Source organism: Scyliorhinus canicula, chromosome 8 (genome assembly GCF_902713615.1).
Source record: "Scyliorhinus canicula chromosome 8, sScyCan1.1, whole genome shotgun sequence".
Lineage (NCBI taxonomy): Eukaryota > Metazoa > Chordata > Chondrichthyes > Carcharhiniformes > Scyliorhinidae > Scyliorhinus > Scyliorhinus canicula.
In genome coordinates this window covers 165878553-165898180 of record NC_052153.1, presented here as the reverse complement: position 1 = coordinate 165898180, position 19628 = coordinate 165878553, and the positions used below count along the sequence as shown (strand labels likewise).

Here is a 19628-nt window from a genome sequence, read left to right as displayed (position 1 = left end):
TCTTGCCTCTTCTTTGATTCTAATCCTGGGCGAAATTCTCCTACCCCCAGCAGGGTCGGAGAATCGCCTGGGGCCGCCGAAAACCCCGCCCCTTCCGTGGCAGAGATTCTCCGCCCCTGCCGGGAAGTGGCGGTGGCGGGAATCTCGCCACTCCGATCGGAGAGGCCCCTGCGGTGATTCTCCGGCCCGGATGGGCCGAAGTCCCGCCGCTGGGAGGCCTCTCCCGCCGCCAAGGTTTAAACCACCTCTGGAACGGCGGGATCAGCGGCGCGAGCAGGCCCCAGGGTCCTGGGGGGGGGGCGGGGGGGCGATCGAACCCCGGGGGGTGCCCCCACGGTGGCCCGGCCCGCGATCGGGGCCCCCCGCTCAGACTCTGGGCCAGTGCCCTCGGTGCACTATTTCTCCTTCGCGGCCGCCACGGCCTTCGCCATGGCGGAAGCGGAAGAGAACCCCACATCGCGCATGCGCCGGCAGTGATGTCAGCGGCCAGCTGCCGCTGACGTCACTGCCGGTGCATGCGCCGACCGGCGAAAGCCTTTCGGCCAGCCCCGCTGCCGGGGGCGCCGGTTTTTTGCGCCAGTCTTCTGGTGCCAACCGCTCTGGCGTGGGGCTGGCCCCAAAGGTGGGGAGAATTCCCCACCTTTGGGGAGGCCCGACCCCTGAGTGGTTGGCGCCACTCCCCTACGCCGGGACCCTCCGTCACGCCGGGTAGGGGAGAATCCCGCCCCCTATCTCTAATTTACTCTGTCAGCCATGGATTGGTCAAGGTGCCCTTTCTACTCTTGCGCCAAATAGGAATAAACAACTTCTGGAGTTGACCCAGTCATTCCTTGAATGCCTGCCATTGCCTGCCCACTGTCCTTCCTTTCAGTAATGTTTCCCAATCCATCATAGCCAACTCATGCCTCATACCATCATAGTCACCTTTATTGAAATTCAGGACCCTAGTCTTAGAATCAACTACCTCACTATCCAGCATGATAAAGAATTCCATCATATTATGGTCACTCATCCCCAAGGATTCTCTCACAACTAGGTTGCTAACTAATCCTTTCTCATTGCGCAACACTCAGTCCAATATGGCCTGTTCCCTTGTTGGTTCCTCAATGCATTGGTTGTACACACTCCAGAAATTCTTCCTCTATTGTACTGTGACTAATTTGACTCACCCAATCTATTTGCAGACTAAAGTCACTCTTAATCACAGATGTTCCTTTAACGTATGTATCTCTACTTCCTGTCTAATGTTATTCCCAACATGACCACTGCAGTTTGGTGATCTGTACACCACCCCAAGAATGGTTTTTGTCCGTGGTGTTTCTTAACTTCACCTATACAGATTCCACATTGTTTGTGCTAATATCTTTCCTCAATATTGTATCAATATTTTCTTTAACCTACAATGCAACTCTACTACCTTTTCCGTTCTGTCTGGCCTTATAAAATTGAAAAGCCGTCATTGTTTAGTTACCAACCTTGGTCACCTTGCAGCCATGTCTCTGTAACCCTAACTATATCCTATCCTTTTACATCATCCATTTTATTTTGAATTCTCCGTGCACTCAGGTACAAAACCTTAAGGCTAGGCCTTCTAACGTTCCTTAACTCATCCCAACTATTTTTACAGTGTCATTATCTAATACTGGCTCTTGGGTTCTCTGCCTATCACTTTTCTTATTCCCTTTGCTGGGTATTTCTCTTGTTTCTGATTTCCCCACTGTGAATCCTTATATAGGTCCCCAACTCCCTTCCATATTATTGTAAACCATCCCCTACTGCTCTAGCAAGTACCCCCCCCCCCCCCCCGCCCCCCCCCCCCGCAGGACATCAGTCCCAGTTCTGCCCAGATGTTACCCGTCCAGTTTATTCAGGCCCCACCTTCCCCAGAACCAGTTCCAATGCCCCAGGATCCTGAAACCTTCCCCTCACACCATCTCTTCAGCCAGGTATTTATATTTGCATTGTGTATTTATCATATGTCCAATGTTTTTCGTGTATGGATTGATCTGCTGGACTGTACGCAGAAAAATACTTTTCACTGTACCTCGGTACACGTGACAATAAATCTAAATCTGATATATCCTGGTCGAGCCTAAAATAAGGCAGTGTGCCATTGTTAGGGTTCTTGTACGGGCTGCCTGCCCCACTGCAATATTCCGAACAGTTGGGGAGGCGTCAGTTGGGTTGGCCACCTGTGGGTCAACGGAAACCCTTAACTGGATAATTAATGCTTACTTAAGGGCCTTGTCCCACCTCTGCTCAGATTTAACAGGCAATGGTAGAGGATTGTATCGCATGTGCAACCTGGCAAGTTTGTGCCTGTGCGTTGCTGGCCAGTAACAAAGTGGGGGAGGGTAGAGGGCCCCGGGAACCAAAGACCCAGCTCACAATGTTTTATCTTCCCACGTCCACTCTCCCTCCCTACTCTGTCCAATATGATGCACCCTTGCCAGGGCCTGCCGGACTGGACCTGGCGATATCTGAGACCTAGGGCTCCTGCTGTGCTTCCTGCAGGATTAGGAGTAGCCTTCACTCATAGGTGGTACCACCGGTACTGCAGAGCTGCCAGTCTCCCATTTGCCTGTAGATCTATGAGGCCGGATTTACTCCTGGACAGTGGCAGTATTCTTGCCCCATACAAATTCAGGCCAATTGGAGGTCGGCTTGTCCTCCCTCAGATCTATCCCTTAATATCACAGCACAGTGGGGGAACACATTCACCATATCATCTGCAGTAGATGAACAAGGTTTAGCACCACCTTCTCAAGGGAATGGAGGATTATCTCTGTAAGATCAAGTTTGGATAATCTTTGCACGTAGCGGATTGGAAATGTTTAGCTTCAAGTGGTGTTACAACCAAAGGCAATTCGGCAATAATCAGCAATAGGAAATAACACATGCAAATGGGATCAAAGGCAGTTGAAGGTGAAGAGCTGACACAGGCACAAATTCTCAATTGCTCTTTTGTGCTGATACATTTTCGAGTTTGTCAAAAAACAAGCTAAAATGAAGGGGCGCTTGAAGTTCAGCACAAAACCTTTCTCTCCGGTTTACAATAGATATATTTTATGCATATATAGATATAGATATGTTTATAACATATAACTGTGTCCAACACTATTCAACTGTGTCTAGCTGTTTACACTATGGCTTACAGTGAAAGATAGACCTAAGCTTTATTTATAATGATCATATTTCTTGTATGTTTTTCTTACTCGTCATCGACGATGATAGCTGAAATATTATAACCATTCAGTACTGCTAATATCTGTTCAGCTTCAAGCCATTCTTTCCCTATCACAATATGCATGTATTTATCTTTAGCTGCCATCAACTTCTGAAAATGCAAAAAAGAAAACAGCTTACAAAATTACAATTTTTGGAAGTGGCAAAATGCAAATGAGCAGAAAACATGCATCACACACTCTTGCATTGAACTGTATTCATTCCTTAGGAAAGTATTTACGTCCGAGAATGTTAAAGCATTCAAAGCAGAGATCTGAGGCTGAACCTTGAACTGAAATTGTGACCGGGATTCTCCAAAAACGCGGCTAAGTGTTGGCGCCGGCTTAAACACCGGAGTGTTTCACACCGGCGTCAATGGGCTCGAAAGCGCAGCGATTCGGTGGGCCACAAGGGGCCAGCATGGGCGTGTCGGGAAGCGTGGAGGCGCGGCCCCAGACCAGCGTCAGAGACGCATCACCGCGGCGCGCACAAATAGACGTGACCTCCAAACACTGCCGACGAATGAAGATATCCGGCCGCCGAGCAGTGCCCCGGTTCATGGATCGCCATCGAGGAAAAGAGGGCGGTCATGTACCCCAGGCCAGGCCGCAGGAGGGCAGCCAACGTCACCGAGAATATTGTGGAAGGAGGTGGGCCACGCCGTCAGCACTATCGGGGTGACAACCAGGACAGGCGAGCAGTGTCGGAAGAAGCTCAACGGCCTACTCAGGGCAGACAGGGTGTGTACCCAGCTCTGTGCCCATGACACCAACCCCCCTACCCCCCACACTTGTGACACCAATCCTCCCCCTCCCCAGGGGGATGCTACTACCCCAGCCGCAATCAACGTGGCTGCACCCACCCATGCCAACCGCACTGGCCGGGTGCCCTGTGGACCTATGCCAACAGAGACCCAACTCCCGGGCTGCATGCGTCGTTCCTCCTAACAATGCTGATGTTTGTGTGCCCCCCCCCCCCCCCCCGCCCCCCTCCCACAGGAGAAGAGCGGCCACAACCGGCGACAGCGGGCCAAAACCGGAGGGGGTGCATCTGTGGACGTGAAAGAGACTCCAGGATGGTATGTTGCCTCCCTGGTGCCAGGGTCCAGGATGTCTCAGAAAGGGCAGCGAGCACCCTGAAGGGGGAGGGCAAACAGACAAGAGGTTGTGGTACATATTGGTACGAATGACATAGGCAGGAAAGGGGATGAGGTCCTGCAGCAGGGGTTCAGGGAGCTAGGCAGAAAGTTAAAAGACAGGACCTCTAGGGTTGTAATCTCGGGATTATTCCTTGTGCCACGTACCAGTGAGACAAGAAATAGGAAGATACAGCAGCTAAATACGTGGCTTAACAGCTAGTGTAGGAGGGAGGGTTTCGGTTATCTGGACCACTGGGAGCTCTTCCGGGACAGGTGTGACCTGTACATGAAGGACGGGTTGCATCTAAACTGGAGAGGCATAAATATCTTGGCCCGAGGTTTGCTAGTGTCAGACAGGAGGGTTTAAACCTAGTATGGCAGGAGGGTGGGTTCCGGAGCAATAGGTCAGAAGGTGATAAAAATTGAGGGAGAACTAGGGAACACGGCTCTGAGGAAGAGCAGGCAGGGAGATGTTGCTGAAAACAGCGGGACTGGTGGCCTGAAGTGCATATGTTTTAATGCAAGAAGTATAACAGGTAAAGCAGATGAACTTAAAGCTTGGATTAGTACTTGGAACTATGATGTTGTTGCCATAACAGAGACCTGGTTGAGGGAAGGACAGGATTGGCAGCTAAACATTCCAGGATTTAGATGTTTCAGGCGGGATAGAGGGGGAGGTAAAAGGGGTGGAGGAGTTGATCTACTGGTTAGGGAGAATATCACAGCTGTACTGCGGGAGGATACCTCTGAGGGCAGTGAGGCTATATGGGTAGAGATCAGGAATAAGAAGGGTACAGTCATAATGTTGGGGGTTTACTACAGACCTCCCAACAGCCAGTGGGAGGTAGAGGAGCAGATAGGTAGACAGATTTTGGAAAGGAGTAAAAGCAACAGGGTTGTTGTGATGGGAGACTTTAACTTCCCCAATATTGACTGGGACTCACTTAGTGCTAGGGGCTTAGACGGGGCAGAGTATGTAAGGAGCATCCAGGAGGGCTTCTTAAAACAATATGTAGATAGGCCAACTAGGGAGGGGCTGTATTGGACCTGGTATTGGGGAATGAGCCCGGCCAGGTTATAGAGGTTTCAGTAGGGGAGCATTTCGGGAACAGTGACCACAATCCAGTAAGTTTTAAAGTGCTGGTGGACAAGGATAAGAGTGGTCCTAAGGTGAATGTGCTAAATTGGGGGAAGGCTAATTATAACAATATTAGGCGGGAACTGAAGAATTTAGATTGGGGGTGGATGTCTGAGGGTAAATCAACATCTGACATGTGGGAAGCTTTCAAATGTCAGTTGAAAGGAATTCAGGACCGGCATGTTCCTGTGAGGAAGAAGGATAAATATGGCAAATTTCAGGAACCTTGGATAACGAGAGATATTTTAGGTCTCGTCAAAAAGAAAAAGGAGGCATTTGTCAAGGCTAGAAGACAGGGAACAGATGAAGCCTGTGTGGAATATAAGGAAAGTAGGAAGGAACGTAAGCAAGGAGTCAGGAGGGCAAAAAGGGATCACGAAAAGTAATTGGCAAATAAGGTTACGGAAAATCCCAAGGCTTTTTACACGTACATAAAAAGCAAGAGGGTAGCCAGGGAAAGGGATGGCCCACTGAAAGACAGGCGAGGGAATCTTCGTGTGGAGCCAGGTACTAAATGAATTATTTGCATCAGTATTCACCAAAGAGAATGAATTGGTGGATGTTGAGTTTGGAGAAGGGTGTGTAGATAGCCTGGGTCACATTGAGATCCAAAAAGACGAGGTGTTGGGCGTCTTAAAAAATATTAAGGTGGATAAGTCCCCAGGGCCTGATGGGATCTACCCCAGAGTACTGAAGGAGGCAAGAAAGGAAATTGCTGAGGCCTTGACAGAAATCTTTGGATCCTCATTGACTTCAGGTGATGTCCCGGAGGACTGGAGAATAGCCAATGTTGCTGCTTTGTTTGAAGGGTAGCAAGGATAATCCAGGAAATGACAGGCTGGTGAGCCTTACATCATTGATAGGGAAATTACTGGAGAGAATTCTTCGAGACCCAGTTTCCCAATCCCTATTGTCCTGATTCCTGTCTCTTTTTCATTCCATGCCCTAAGGATGGAACAAAATTGACCTATTTTCTATGTACCTGATCTGCATTTTTCTGGATTTTCTCCCTAACCTGAGCCATATTTCTAGTCTCCTAAGAAGCTACCTGAACCTCACCTCCACCGCAACCCCCACCCCTACCATTTCCTAACCAAATATTGCCTTTCTCCCTTGAGCTCTCTGCCTCCACCCCCAGTCACCTGTCATTCCCTATCTGAGCACTAGTTCTGTTGCTTCTCCAACCTTCTCAAAACTCTCAGGCGAGCAATCCAAATTTACCTTCCAACCCTTTTCCCCACCCAAGTCGCAGTTTATCTCCTACCTCCCAACAATGTTCTGCCTCCATTTATAACAAACCAGAGGTGTTTGGAGATGCTAATGGGCTGAAAGTCATTAATGCTGTGTTAGGGTAGATAGCTTGACTCTCGGGAGAGCCGGGGGCGGGGGTGGGGGGGGGGGGGGGGGGGGGGGGGGGGGGGGGGTCATGGCTGAAACCCCGACAGGCTCTCCTGCCATCTCTCCTATCGAAATTTATTAAAATATCCAGTAAAACAATTGATTTAATTGATTTAAGCTGATGTAACCTGGGGCTTCAATTATCTGGTCATTCAATGCCCACACTTTTCAAAGTGAATTCGATAACAACAAAAAGATTATGGGCGTGAATCCCGCCCCCGCCGTTCTCCCAATTCTCCTGCCCTCCCAAAAACCGGCCCGGCGTGAGTCGCGCCGCCCGCCTTGGAGAATGGCGGGGTCCGGTGCAACTCAATGGGTGCCGGGGCCACCCGAATTCTCCGGCCCGCGATGGGCCAAAGCCCCTCCCGTCTTTAGTCAGTCCCGTCGGCGTAAATTAGATTAGGTCCCTTACCGGCGGGACCTGGAGGCGCGGGCGGGCTCCGGGGCTCCTGAGGGGTCGCGGGGGGATCTGGCCCTGGGAGGTACCCCCACGGTGGCCTGGCCCGCAGTCAGGGCCCACTGATCCGTGGGTGGGCCTGTGCCATGGGGGCACTCTATTGTTCCGCACCGGAGGCCGTGGTCCTCCACCATTCCCGGTGCGGAAGCCAATCCCTCTGCACAAGCGCGGGGATGATGCCAGCATGCGCCAGCTGGCGGAGGCCCTTCGGCGCCGGTTGGAGTGGCGCCAAGCCCCTTTCCCGCCGGCCGGCGGGGTGCCAACCACTCCGGGGCGGGCCTAGCCCCTGAAGGTGCGGAAGATTCCACAACTTTGGGGCGGTCCAACGCCGGAGTGGTTCACGCCACTCCGTCCCGCCGGGACCCCCTGCCCTGCCGGGTAGGGGAGAATCCCGCCCTATGGTTTTCAAGAATTTAAATAAAGGTCAGGCAAAGTTTCAACAATATTAATATTAATTTAAAAGGGTTCTCGTACATTCTGTATCATCGTAATAAAAGTTGTAGGGCTTTCAATGTACCCCTGAAAGTGGAACCAGGAGATGACGACTTGCAAACAACGGTATGGAGCACCCCATTCAGTGTCATTGTCGTAATCCTGCAAGAGGTGGTAAAAGACATAGAATCCATGCACTAGGGCAACCTGTTCCAAAGTAAATAAAATGTAATTGTTGTAAGATCAAAAGTGAATAGAATTGACTTCAAATAGAATCATTTTCTCCAAGCTGCTTACTTATGCAAAATAGAAATATTTATGATGGCAAATAATTCCATTAATTTTGTTATTTTGCTTTACTTAAGCGGGAGATAACACTCGTCGGTTGTGGCAAGGCTTAAGCAATATAATGGGCGACAAAGCAAAGCCGAGTAGAATCTCTGGCAGCAGCCCACCCCTCTCCGAAGAACCCAATGCATTCTATGCTCGTTTCGAGCAGGAAACCATCAAACCATTGTCAACCCCAGTAGCCTTGGACACACCCATACCTACCGTCACAGCTTCTGAAGTCAGATTGGCCTTCTTGAAAGTGAACCCTCAGAAAGCACCGGGTCTTGACGGAGTCCCAGGACCCCTGGTCGTGCACTCAGATCCTGTGTGGACCAACTGGCAGGTGTGTTCATAGACATCATCAATCTCTCCCTACTCTATTCCAAGGTTCCCACCTGCTTCAAGAAGACCACCATCATACCAGTGCAAAAGAAGAACCAAGCAATGTGCCTCAATGATTACCGATTGTGGCCTCGACATCTATCAGTATGAAGTGCTTCGAAAGTTTGGTCATGAAACACATCAACTCAATACTTCCAGAATGCCTTGATCCACAGCAATTCTCATATTGACACATACGCCATCTTCCTGGCCCTACACACATTCCTGGAGCATCTTGACAACAAGGATTCCTACGTTAGACTCCGTAAAACTATTGATTGACTACTGCTCCATCTTCAATACCATAATCCCAGCCAAGCTCATATCAAAGCTCCAAAACCTAGAACTTGGTTCCTCCCTCTGCAACTGGATCCTGACTTCCTGACCCATATCCCACAATCAGTAAGGATAAACAACACCTTCTTCACGATAGTCCTCAATTCCGGGGCCTTGCAAGGCTGCATACTTAGCCTCCTACTATATTCCCTATACACACATCACAGCATGGATTTCTGAAGGGGAAACCATGATTGGCAAATCTATTGGAATTCTTTGAAGATGTAACTAGTAGAGTTGACAAGGGAGAGCCTGTTGATGTGGTATATTTGGACTTTCAGAAAGCATTTGACAAAGTCCCACCTAAGAGTTGTCATGCAAGATTAAAATGCACAGGAGTGGGAGAAGTGTATTGAGGTGGATAGAAAACTGGTTGACAGAAAGGAAACAAAGAGTAGGAATTAAAGGGTCGTTTTCGAATTGGCAGGTAGTAACTAGTGGGGTGCCACAGTGATCGGTGCTGGGACCCCAGCTATTCACAAGATATATTAATGATTTGGACAAGGGAACAAAATGTAACATCTCAAAATTTGCAGATGATACCAAGTTGGGTGGGAGGGAGAACTGTGACGAGGATGCAGAGATCCTACAGCATGATCTGGACAGGTTGGGTGAGTGGGCAAATCAATGGCAGACGTAGTATTATTTGGATAAGTGTGAAGTTTTTCATTTTGGAATCAAAAACCAGAAGGCACATTACTACCCAAATAGCTGTAAATTGGGAGACGGGAATGTGGAACGGAACTGGGTGTCCTTGTGCACCAGTCGCTGAAGGTAAGCATGCAGGTGCAGCAGGTGGTAAAGAAGGCTAATGGTATGTTGGCCTTCATTGCAAGAGGTTTTGAGTATAGAAGCAGGGATGTGTTGCTGCAATTGTCCTGCAAATTGTGTGTGCAGTTTTGATTTCCTTTTCTGAGGAAGGATGTTCTTGATCGAGGGTTTGCAGCAAAGGTTTACCAGACTGATTCCAGAGATGGCGGGACTGCCATATGAGGAGAGATTGACTAGGTTAGGATTGTTTTCGCTGGAGTTCAGAAGAATAGGGGGATCTCATAGAGATTTACAAAATTCTAACAGGACTCGACAGGGTAGATGCAGTAAAGGTGTTCCCAATGGTGGGTGTGACCAGAACCAGGGGTCACAGTTTGTGGATTCGGGGTAGACCATTGAAGACAGAGATGAGGAAACATTTCTTCACCCATATAGTGGTGAGTTTGGGGAATTCATTACGACTGGAAGTAGTTGAGGCTAAGATATTGAACACATTCAAGAGGCGGCTAGATATGGCACTTGAGACAAATGGGATCAAAGATTATGGGGAGAAAGCAGGATTAGGCTATTGAGTTGGACGATCAGCCATGATCGTGATGAATGGCGGAGCAGGCTCGAAGGGCCAAATGGTCTCCTCCTGCTCTTATCTTCTATGTTTCTATGACCGTGTGGCAAAATTTAGCTCCAGCTACATCTACAAGTTTGCTGACGACATGACCGCAGTGGATTGGATCTTGAACAACAATGAATCAGAGTACAGGAGGGAGTTAGAGAACCAGTGGCGTGGTGTAACGACAACAATCTCTCCCTCAGTGTCAGCAAAACATAAAAAAAAAAATTTAGAGTACCCAATTCATTTTTTTCCCAATTATGGGGCAATTTAGTGTGGCTAATCGACCTACCCTGTACATTTTTGTGTTGTGGGGGCGAAACCCATGCAGACACGGGGAGAATGTGCAAACTCCACACGGACAGGGTTTAAACTAATGTGGCAGGGGGATGGGAACCAATGCAGGAAGTCGGAAGGTAGTAAAACAGGGACAGAAACAAAAGGCAGTAAAGGGGAAAGTGTAAGGCAGAGGAGCCATAGTCAAAAATAAAAAAGGGCAACAGTACAAGGTACAGTGACTGAGGGAGGCTCAGTGAGTAGGCCCAGTAATACTAAAAGGAATAAAACGGGAAGTAAAAACATAAATGGTAAGCGACGTGGCAGGTTGTTACATGAAGATATGGGTTCAACGACAAGGAAAATTAGGGGAAACGTTAAGAGGAAAAATAACTTAGGAGAGGTGACTGATCGAGGTGTTCAATTCTGGTCGCCACACTACCAGAAGGACGTGGAGGATTTAGAGAGGGTGCAGAAGAGATTTACCAGGATGTTGCCTGGTATGGAGGGCATTAGCTATGAGGCGCGGTTGAATAAACTCGGTTTGTTCTCACTGAAACGACGGAGGTTGAGGGACAACCTGATAGAGGTCTATAAAATTATGAGGGGCACAGACAGAGTGGATCATCAGAGGGTTTTCCCCACAGTAGAGAGATCAATTACGAGGGGGCATAGGTTTAAGGTGCGAGGGGCAAGGTTTAGAGTAGATGTACGAGGCAAGTTTTTTACACAGGGTAATGGGTGCCTGGAACTTGCTGCCGGAGGAGGTGGTAGAAGTAGGGACGATAGTGACATTTAAGGGGCATCTTGACAAATACATGAATAGGATGGGAATAGAGGTATAAGGACCCAGGAAGTGTAGAAGACTGTAGTTTAGCCGGGCAGCATGGTTGGCACGGACCTGGAGGGCCGAAGGGCCTATTCCTGTGCTGTACTTTGCTTTGTTCTTTGTGTTAAGATTCAAAACAGAGGTATAAAAGCCAACATAAGTGTACTTTACCTGAATGCTAGTAGTATTCGGAATAAGGTAAATGAGTTGATGGCGCAAATCATCGTGAATGACTATGATTTAGTGGTCATTACTGAAACATGGTTAAAGGATGGTCACGACTGGGAGTTAAATATCCAAGGGTATCAAACTATTCGGAAGGACAGAGTGGATGGTAAGGGAGGTGGTGTAGCTCTGTTATTTAAGGATGACATCCGGGCAATAGTAAGGGATGACATCGGTGCTATGGAGGATAAGGTTGAATCCATTTGGGTGGAAATCAGGAATAGTAAGGCGAAAAAGTCACTGATAGAAGTAGTCTTTAGGCCAACAAATAGTAACATTATGGTGGGGCAGGCAATAAACAAAGAAATAACTGATGCATGTAGAAATGGTACAGCAGTTATCATGGGGGATTTTAATCTACATGTCGATTGGTTTAACCAGGTCGGTCAAGGCAGCCTTGAGGAGGAGTCTATAGAATATATCCGCGATAGTTTCCTAGAACAGTATGTAATGGAACCTACGAGGGAACAAGCGGTCCTAGGTCTTGTCCTGTGTAATGAGACAGGATTGATTAATGATCTCATAGTTAGGGATCCACTCGGAAGGAGCGATCACAATATGGTGGAATTTAAAATACAGATGGAGGGTGAGAAGGTAAAATCAAACACAAGTGTTTTGTGCTTAAACAAAGGTGATTACAATGGGATGAGAGAAGAGCTAGTTAAGGTTGACTTGGAGCAAAGACTTTATGGTGAAACAGTTGAGGAACAGTGGAGAACCTTCCAAGCGATTTTTCACAGAGCTCAGCAAAGGTTTATACCAACAAAAAGGAAGGACGGTAGAAAGAGGGAAAATCGACCGTGGATATCTAAGGAAATAAGGAAGAGTACCAAATTGAAGGAAGAAGCATACAAAGTGGCAAAGATTAGTGGGAGACTAGAGGACTGGGAAATCTTTAGGAGGCAACAGAAAGCTACTAAAAAAGCTATAAAGTAGAGTAAGATAGATTATAAGAGTAAACTTGCTCAGAATATAAAAACAGATAGTAAATGTTTCTACAAATATATAAAACAAAATAGAGTGACTAACGTAAATATTGGTCCTTTAGAGGATGAGAAGGGAGATTTAATAATGGGAGATGAGGAAATGGCTGAGGAACCGAACAGGTTTTTTGGGTCAGTCTTCACAGTGGAAGACACAAATAACATGCCAGTGACTGATAGAAATGAGGTTATGACAGGTGAGGACCTTGAGATGATTGTTATCACTAAGGAGGTAGTGATGGGCAAGCTAATGGGGCTAAAGGTAGACAGGTCTCCTGGCCCTGATGGAATGCATCCCAGAGTGCTAAAAGAGATGGCTAGGGAAATTGCAAATGCACTAGTGATAATTTACCAAAATTCACTCGACTCTGGGTTGGTCCCGGCAGATTGGAAATTAGCAAACGTGACACCACTGTTTAAAAAAGGAGGTAGGCAGAAAGCGGGTAATTATAGGCCAGTGAGCTTAACTTTGGTAGTAGGGAAGATGCTGGAATCTATTATCAAAGAAGAAATAGCGAGGCATCTGGATGGAGATTGTCCCATTGGGCAGACGCAGCATGGGTTCATAAAGGGCAGGTCGTGCCTATCTAATTTAGTGGAATTTTTTGAAGACATTACCAGAGCGGTAGATAATGGGGAGCCAATGGATGTGGTATATCTGGATTTCCAGAAAGCCTTTGACAAGGTGCCACACAAAAGGTTGCTGCATAAAATAAAGATGCATGGCATTAAGGGTAAAGTAGTAGCATGGACAGAGGATTGGTTAATTAATAGAAAGCAAAGAGTGGGGATTAATGGGTGTTTCTCTGGTTGTCAATCAGTAGCTAGTTGTGTCCCTCAGGGATCAGTGTTGGGTCCACAATTGTTCACAATTTACATAGATGATTTGGAGTTGGGGACCAAGGGCAATGTGTCCAAGTTTGCAGATGACACTAAGATGAGTGATAAACCGAAAAGTGCAGAGGATACTGGAAGTCTGCAGAGGGATTTGGATAGGTTAAGTGAATGGGCTAGGGTCTGGCAGATGGAATACAATGTTGACAAATGTGAGGTTATCCATTTTAGTAGGAACAACAGCAAAAGGGATTATTATTTAAATGATAAAATATTAAAACATGCTGCTGTGCAGAGAGACCTGGGTGTGCTCGTGCGTGAGTCGCAAAAAGTTGGTTTACAGGTGCAACAAGTGATTAAGAGAGTGAATCGAATTGTGTCCTTCATTGCTAGAGGGATAGAAGTTAAGACTAGGGAGGTTATGCTGCAATTGTATAAGGTGTTAGTGAGGCCACGCCTGGAGTATTGTGTTCAATTTTGGTCTCCTTACCTGAGAAAGGACTTACTGGCACTGGAGGGTGTGCAGAGGAGATTCACTAGGTTAATCCCAGACCTGAAGGGGTTGGATTATGAGGAGAGGTTGAGTAGACTGGGATTGTACTCGTTGGAATTTAGAAGGATGAGGGGGGGTCTTATAGAAACCTAGAAAATTATGAAGGGAGTAGATAGGATAGATGCGGGCAGGTTGTTTCCACTGGCGGGTGAAAGCAGAACTAGGGGGCATAGCCTCAAAATAAGGGGAAGTAGATTTAGGACTGAGTTTAGGAGGAACTTCTTCACCCAAAGGGTTGTGAATCTATGGAATTCCTTGCCCAGTGAAGCAGTTGAGGCTCCTTCATTAAATGTTTTTAAGATAAGGATAGATAGGTTTTTGAAGAATAAAGGGATTAAGGGTTATGGTGTTCGAGCCGGAAAGTGGAGCTGAGTCCACAAAAGATCAGCCATGATCTCGTTGAATGGCGGAGCAGGCTCGAGGGGCAAGATGGCATACTGCTGCTCCTAGTTCTTATGTTCTTATGACAGTGACCTAAAGCTGGGATTGAACCTGGGACATCGACGCCATGAGGCTGCAGTGCTAACCACTTGCGCCACGGTGCTGGCCTAACTTCAGCAAAACTAAGGAGCTGGTCATTGACTTCAGGAAGTGAAGTATAGTGCACACCCCAGTCTCCATCAATGGTGCAGAGATGGAGATGGTTGATAGCTTCAAATTCCTAAGTGTGCACATCACCAACAATTTGTCCTGGTCCACCAACGTCGATGCTAAAACCAAGAAAGCACAACAGCGCCTATACTTCCTCAAGAAACTAAGGAAATTCGGCATGTCCACATTAGCTCGTACAAATTTTTACAGATGCACCATCGAAAGCACCCTTTCTGGCTGCATCTCAGCCTGCTATGGCAACTGCTTGACCCAAGACCATAAGAAATACAGAGAGTCGTGAACACATCCCTGTTCATCTCACAAACCCACCTCCCATCCATTGACTCCATCTATACCTCCTGCTGCCTTGGGAAAGCGGGCAGCATAATCAAAGACTTCTCCCATCTGGGTTATACTCTCTTCCAACCTCATCCATCGGGCAGGACATACAAAAGTCTGAGAACACGTACTAATAGGTTCTAAACAGCTTCTTCCCCACTGTTATCAGACTCCTGAACTGATCTCTTTACACATCTTCTCTACTGGGTAGTACTACACTCCGTATGCTTCACCAAATGCCAGTGTCTATGTATTTCCATTGTGCATTTATGTATATCCTATGTTTTCTTTCCTGTATGGAATGATCTGTACGCAATACCTTTCACTGCTCCTCGGTACATGTCACAATAAATCAAATCAAATCAAACATTGTATAATATTGTAACTTTAGATGCATACCTTAAACTTATCAGGGTCTGGAGTAGGAACATACTTATGTACATTTTTCAAATAATCATTTGGCACCTCTGCACCTGGCAAATGAAAAGCCATGGGGCGGCGGAAGAAGGGTTTATCGCCGAGACCAAGTTCAGCATGCAGCTCCTGGACACATCAAAGAAATGCACAACATTTAATCTGATTACTTCCTAAGATCCTTAAATCATAAGTTAATCAATATTATCTTACAAACTCTAGCAACAATTCTCGCCAAAGTCTCAGTCAAAAATCCAGAGGGCTGTAATTTCTGCATATCTAGGTTATCCTTACCATAACCTCTTGCATCTTTGAATTTGTCTATATATATCTTTCTGGAACATACCCCGGGCGCGATTCTCCGCCCCCCACGACGGGTCGGAGAATAGCGGGAGGGCCTTCCCGACATTTTTCCCGACCTCCTGCTATTCTCCCCCACCCACGCCCGCCCCCGACATGAATCGCTGCTCGCCGTTTTTTACGGCGAGCAGCGATTCTCCCCTGGCCGATGGGCCGATTTCCCAGGCCTTTACGGCCGTTTTCACGAACTGCAACACTCCTGCTCTCACAGTTCGTGAAAATGGCCGCAAAGTGCCGTTCTGGGGAACCATGGCACCGATTGGCACGGCCGCAGGTACGAACCCCGCGCACTCTTTGTTACTCCGCCGCCCCGCTGGATCAGTCCGCGGGGCGGCTGAGGGGCATAACGGCCCGCGCATGCGCGGGTTTCACGCATATGCGTGATGACGTCATCCGCGCATGCGCGGGTTGGAGCTGTCCAATCCGCGCATGCGCGGCTGACGTCATCATATGCGTCAGCCGTCGCTAACTTTGGCGCGCGGGCTTAGCGAAATTCGTTAAGCCCGCGATGCCGAAGTTCACGGGGCCCCGCTGCTAGCCCCGACCGGGGAGCAGAATCGGGTCCCGGGAGGGGGCGCGGAGGCTGCCGTGAGACACGGCCAGTTTCACGGCAGCCTTCACGACTCTCCGCATTTGCGGAGAATCGCGCCCGAGCTCTTCATTCACCTCAGGAAGGAGCAGTGCTCCGAAAGCCAGTGTTTGAAACAAACCTGTTAGACTTTAACCTTGTAAGACTTCTTACTGTGCTCACCCCAGTCCAACGCCGGCATCTCCACATCATAACCTATTGATGCATAGGATGGGTATAGGGTGATAAGGCACAAGGAAGTGCTGAGGGTTTTGGCCAAGGGTGGTATCATGACCGGTACAGGCTTGGAGGGTCAAATGGCCTGTCCCTGTGCTGTACTGTATATTGTTCTTTGTTGAATCTGCCACATACCTGGCAGCTATTAAGACTGCTGCTCTTTATGCCAGGACAGCTTCCAATTGCAGAGTTACAATCACATAACAAGATCCTGCAGAAAATATGTCAACCGCGGTTCTACCTTATCTTGTTCCTAGGTTAGAATGTCCTTTGACCTCAAAATACCTGCGATGGACAGCTATTAGAAAAGCGTGACGCTCAGGGTACATTTTAGATGGTAGGCAGGCAAGGCCCTTTGCAATGGCCTGAAGTGAAAATTAAACAACTTGAAATTGAAACATGAATGGAGACTTCTGCTCTCCACAGATGCTGCAGGCCTCCTGAGCTTTTCTAGCACTTTACGCTTTGATTTTTAGCATCCACGGTATTTTTCTTTTATAGATATAAAAGTTATAAAAAATATATAAAAATTCCAACGGTTTACCAGACTGGGATGAGGACACTGAGGAGAGATCGACTAGACTGGGACTCTATACCCTTGAATTTAGAAGAGGATTGAAACACATGTGAAATTCTTAGAGATCACAGGGCAGATGCGAGGAGGATATAGTGCCTCGCTGGGAGTCTGAAGTGAGGGACACTGTCAGAATAAGAGGTCGGAGATTTAAGGTCGAAATTCGGAAAGACGTCCTCCCATTTTGTTCCTGAATGGCATAACTCTAATTTTAACTAACATAGAACATATGGAGGGAGATAAGTCATGCCCAATACAAACATGAAGATATTACAAATGTTAAAGTTGTACTTTAAAATGGGCACAATGGGTGTGATTTAATGGCTGCGTTGCATTTAAGCAAGAGCGCGACAAGGCGCGCAGGAGAGGCCAAAATCGAGAATTACGCCGGGCGCCGATCTGTTTGCAATCTAAGTGGCCTGCTCCTATTAGCAAAATCAGAATCCCACCTTAGCATAGTGAGAAACCAATAATCGTCACATAAGCCCAATCTCCATACAATTAATGGTAGCGACCCCCAATCTAACAGCTTCCCCAGCAAGTACTCCCTTTTGAAAACGTGAAGCTGGCACTGGCTCACCGGAGGAGGTGAGTGTGGTGATATGATTTACATACCTGTCTGCCATTGGGGCAGAACACCGGCTTACCATTGGCCCTGGTCGGTCATGTGCCTCTCGACCGATTGGTCGAGAGGCTGAGTTAACCGAGGTATAAATAGTCAAACGTCCGGCGGTCGTCCATTTTATTGTAGACGACTGCAGGGCTAAGTTCTAGTTTATTAAAGCCTAACTTTTGTAAAGCAACTCGTCTCTCGTACAATTGATGGCACATCAGTGAGGAGCCATCTTTGCTCCCGGGCAATGAGCCCGGGGGCACTGGGGTTGCTGCCCCAGTGCTTGGAGGAGGGTGGGGGGGGGGGGATATGGATGTCTCAGCGCCCGCGGGTAACCCTCAGCCACGGTCTGCCTGCCCTACCGACCACCCATAACTCACACTGATCGCGGAGGCCTCTGGCTGCGCGGCTGAAGGCTATTGCTAATTGGGAATTGGCAATCATAGTTCTGTGAGCACTTCACACATCCCAAGCGGATCCCCGTGGGTAGGCGTGCCATGTCGTACGTGGGAGTTATTGCCCAGCATTCCATTTAAACCGTGATGCCTGGACACTGCAGGAAGCAACACCACGGACGCAGCAACCAATATCCGAACACCCAGGGGCTGGGCCCTGCACCACCAGGGGGTGGGTGTGTGCACGAGAGAGGGGACCAGCATCCCGGTCCAGGTAACGTTACGTGCGGGCGTCTGAGGTACAGGGTATGGGGTCCAGTGAGCAGGGATGCCCGCTGCGGCCAGGGGTGTGTGGGCAGGAGGTGTCGGATAGCAGGGGATGCAGGAGTGGGGGGGGGAAATGGGGGAATGGAGGGTCCTGGGGAGGAAGACACTGCTGGTGGTGAGTCTTACGTCCTCTCCCAATTCCTTACAAATATTACATGCAATGGATCTGGTGGATCTAGGGGCTGGTTTAGCTCACTGAGCTAAATCGCTGGCTTTTAAAACAGACTAAGTAGGCCAGCAGCACGGTTTGATTCCCGTACCAGCCTCCCCTGGACAGGCGCTGGAATGTGGCGACTAGGGGCTTTTCACAGTAACTTCATTGAAGCCTACTCGTGACAATAAGCGATTTTCATTTTCATCTTGGAACCAGCAAAAGCTGCCCTTGTGATGTTGCTGGCAGGCCAGGCAGCCAGACGCTGGAGAAGTTGTGTCAGCAGCGTCGACAGACACTCGAGGCGGTGGCCCATGTGCAGGGTCCACACCCAGAGGACCCCACCGCCAAACAGGCCAGGGAGGGACCCAGAGGGGGAGGCCCGCAACAGCCCAAGGTGTACAGACATTGCTGGTTTCTCGAACCGATGACGGACAGCGTGTGCCGCAGGAGGTTCCACCTTAACAAGGGGACAGTGCGACACCTGTTCCATGTCCTTGTGGACTTTGCTCCGTGGAGGAGGAGGATACTCCTTCCTGGTGGCCCTCAAGGTCACTGCAGCCCTGAACGTATACGCATCAGCATCATTCCAGAGCTCGAGCGGGGTCTTGCGTGGCATCTCACCAGCTACAACCCACAAGTACAGGATTCTCTTCCATCCAGGTCCAAGGGCTAATAGATGGCGCACATGTTGCCTTGCACTCACTGGGCTATCAGGGAGTGCCCTTCATCATTAGGAAGGGCTTCCACTCCTGGAACATCCAACTGGTGTGCAATCACCACATGAAAATGATGCATACGTGTGCATGCTTCCCAGGGAGTGTGCATGAGAGCTACATCCTGGAGCAGTTGCACATCCCTGGCTCTTCGAGGACCACCCCAGCATGGCCGGTTAGCTCTTGCCGCTAATGACGCCAGTACGGAGGCGAGTGACTGATGCGGAGACCAGAAACAACCGAGCTGTCATTGAACGGTGCATCGGACTCCTCACAATACGGTGCCAATGCCTTGACTGCTCTGGTGGTGCACCCGCAGGGTTGCCTGCTTTGTGGTGTGCTGTGTCCTCCGCAGCCCGGCACAGCAGCGGGATAATGTGCTGGAGGGGGAGGGGAACGAACATGGACCACCTACGAGGTTAAGGAC

General features: G+C 48.6%; 1 protein-coding gene across 1 annotated transcript in view; it reads right to left on the bottom strand.

Moving 5' to 3' along the window:
* The window catches only part of LOC119970025 (ufm1-specific protease 2-like), a 116596-nt gene that overhangs the window by 32163 nt on the left and 64805 nt on the right, over nt 1–19628 (bottom strand). The window contains exons 7-9 of the mRNA XM_038803972.1: nt 15246–15389; nt 7831–7995; nt 3216–3337 (exon numbers count right to left, since the gene is read on the bottom strand). Coding sequence (XP_038659900.1) covers nt 3216–3337; nt 7831–7995; nt 15246–15389 — 431 coding nt within the window. The remainder of the gene's footprint in view (nt 1–3215; nt 3338–7830; nt 7996–15245; nt 15390–19628) is intronic.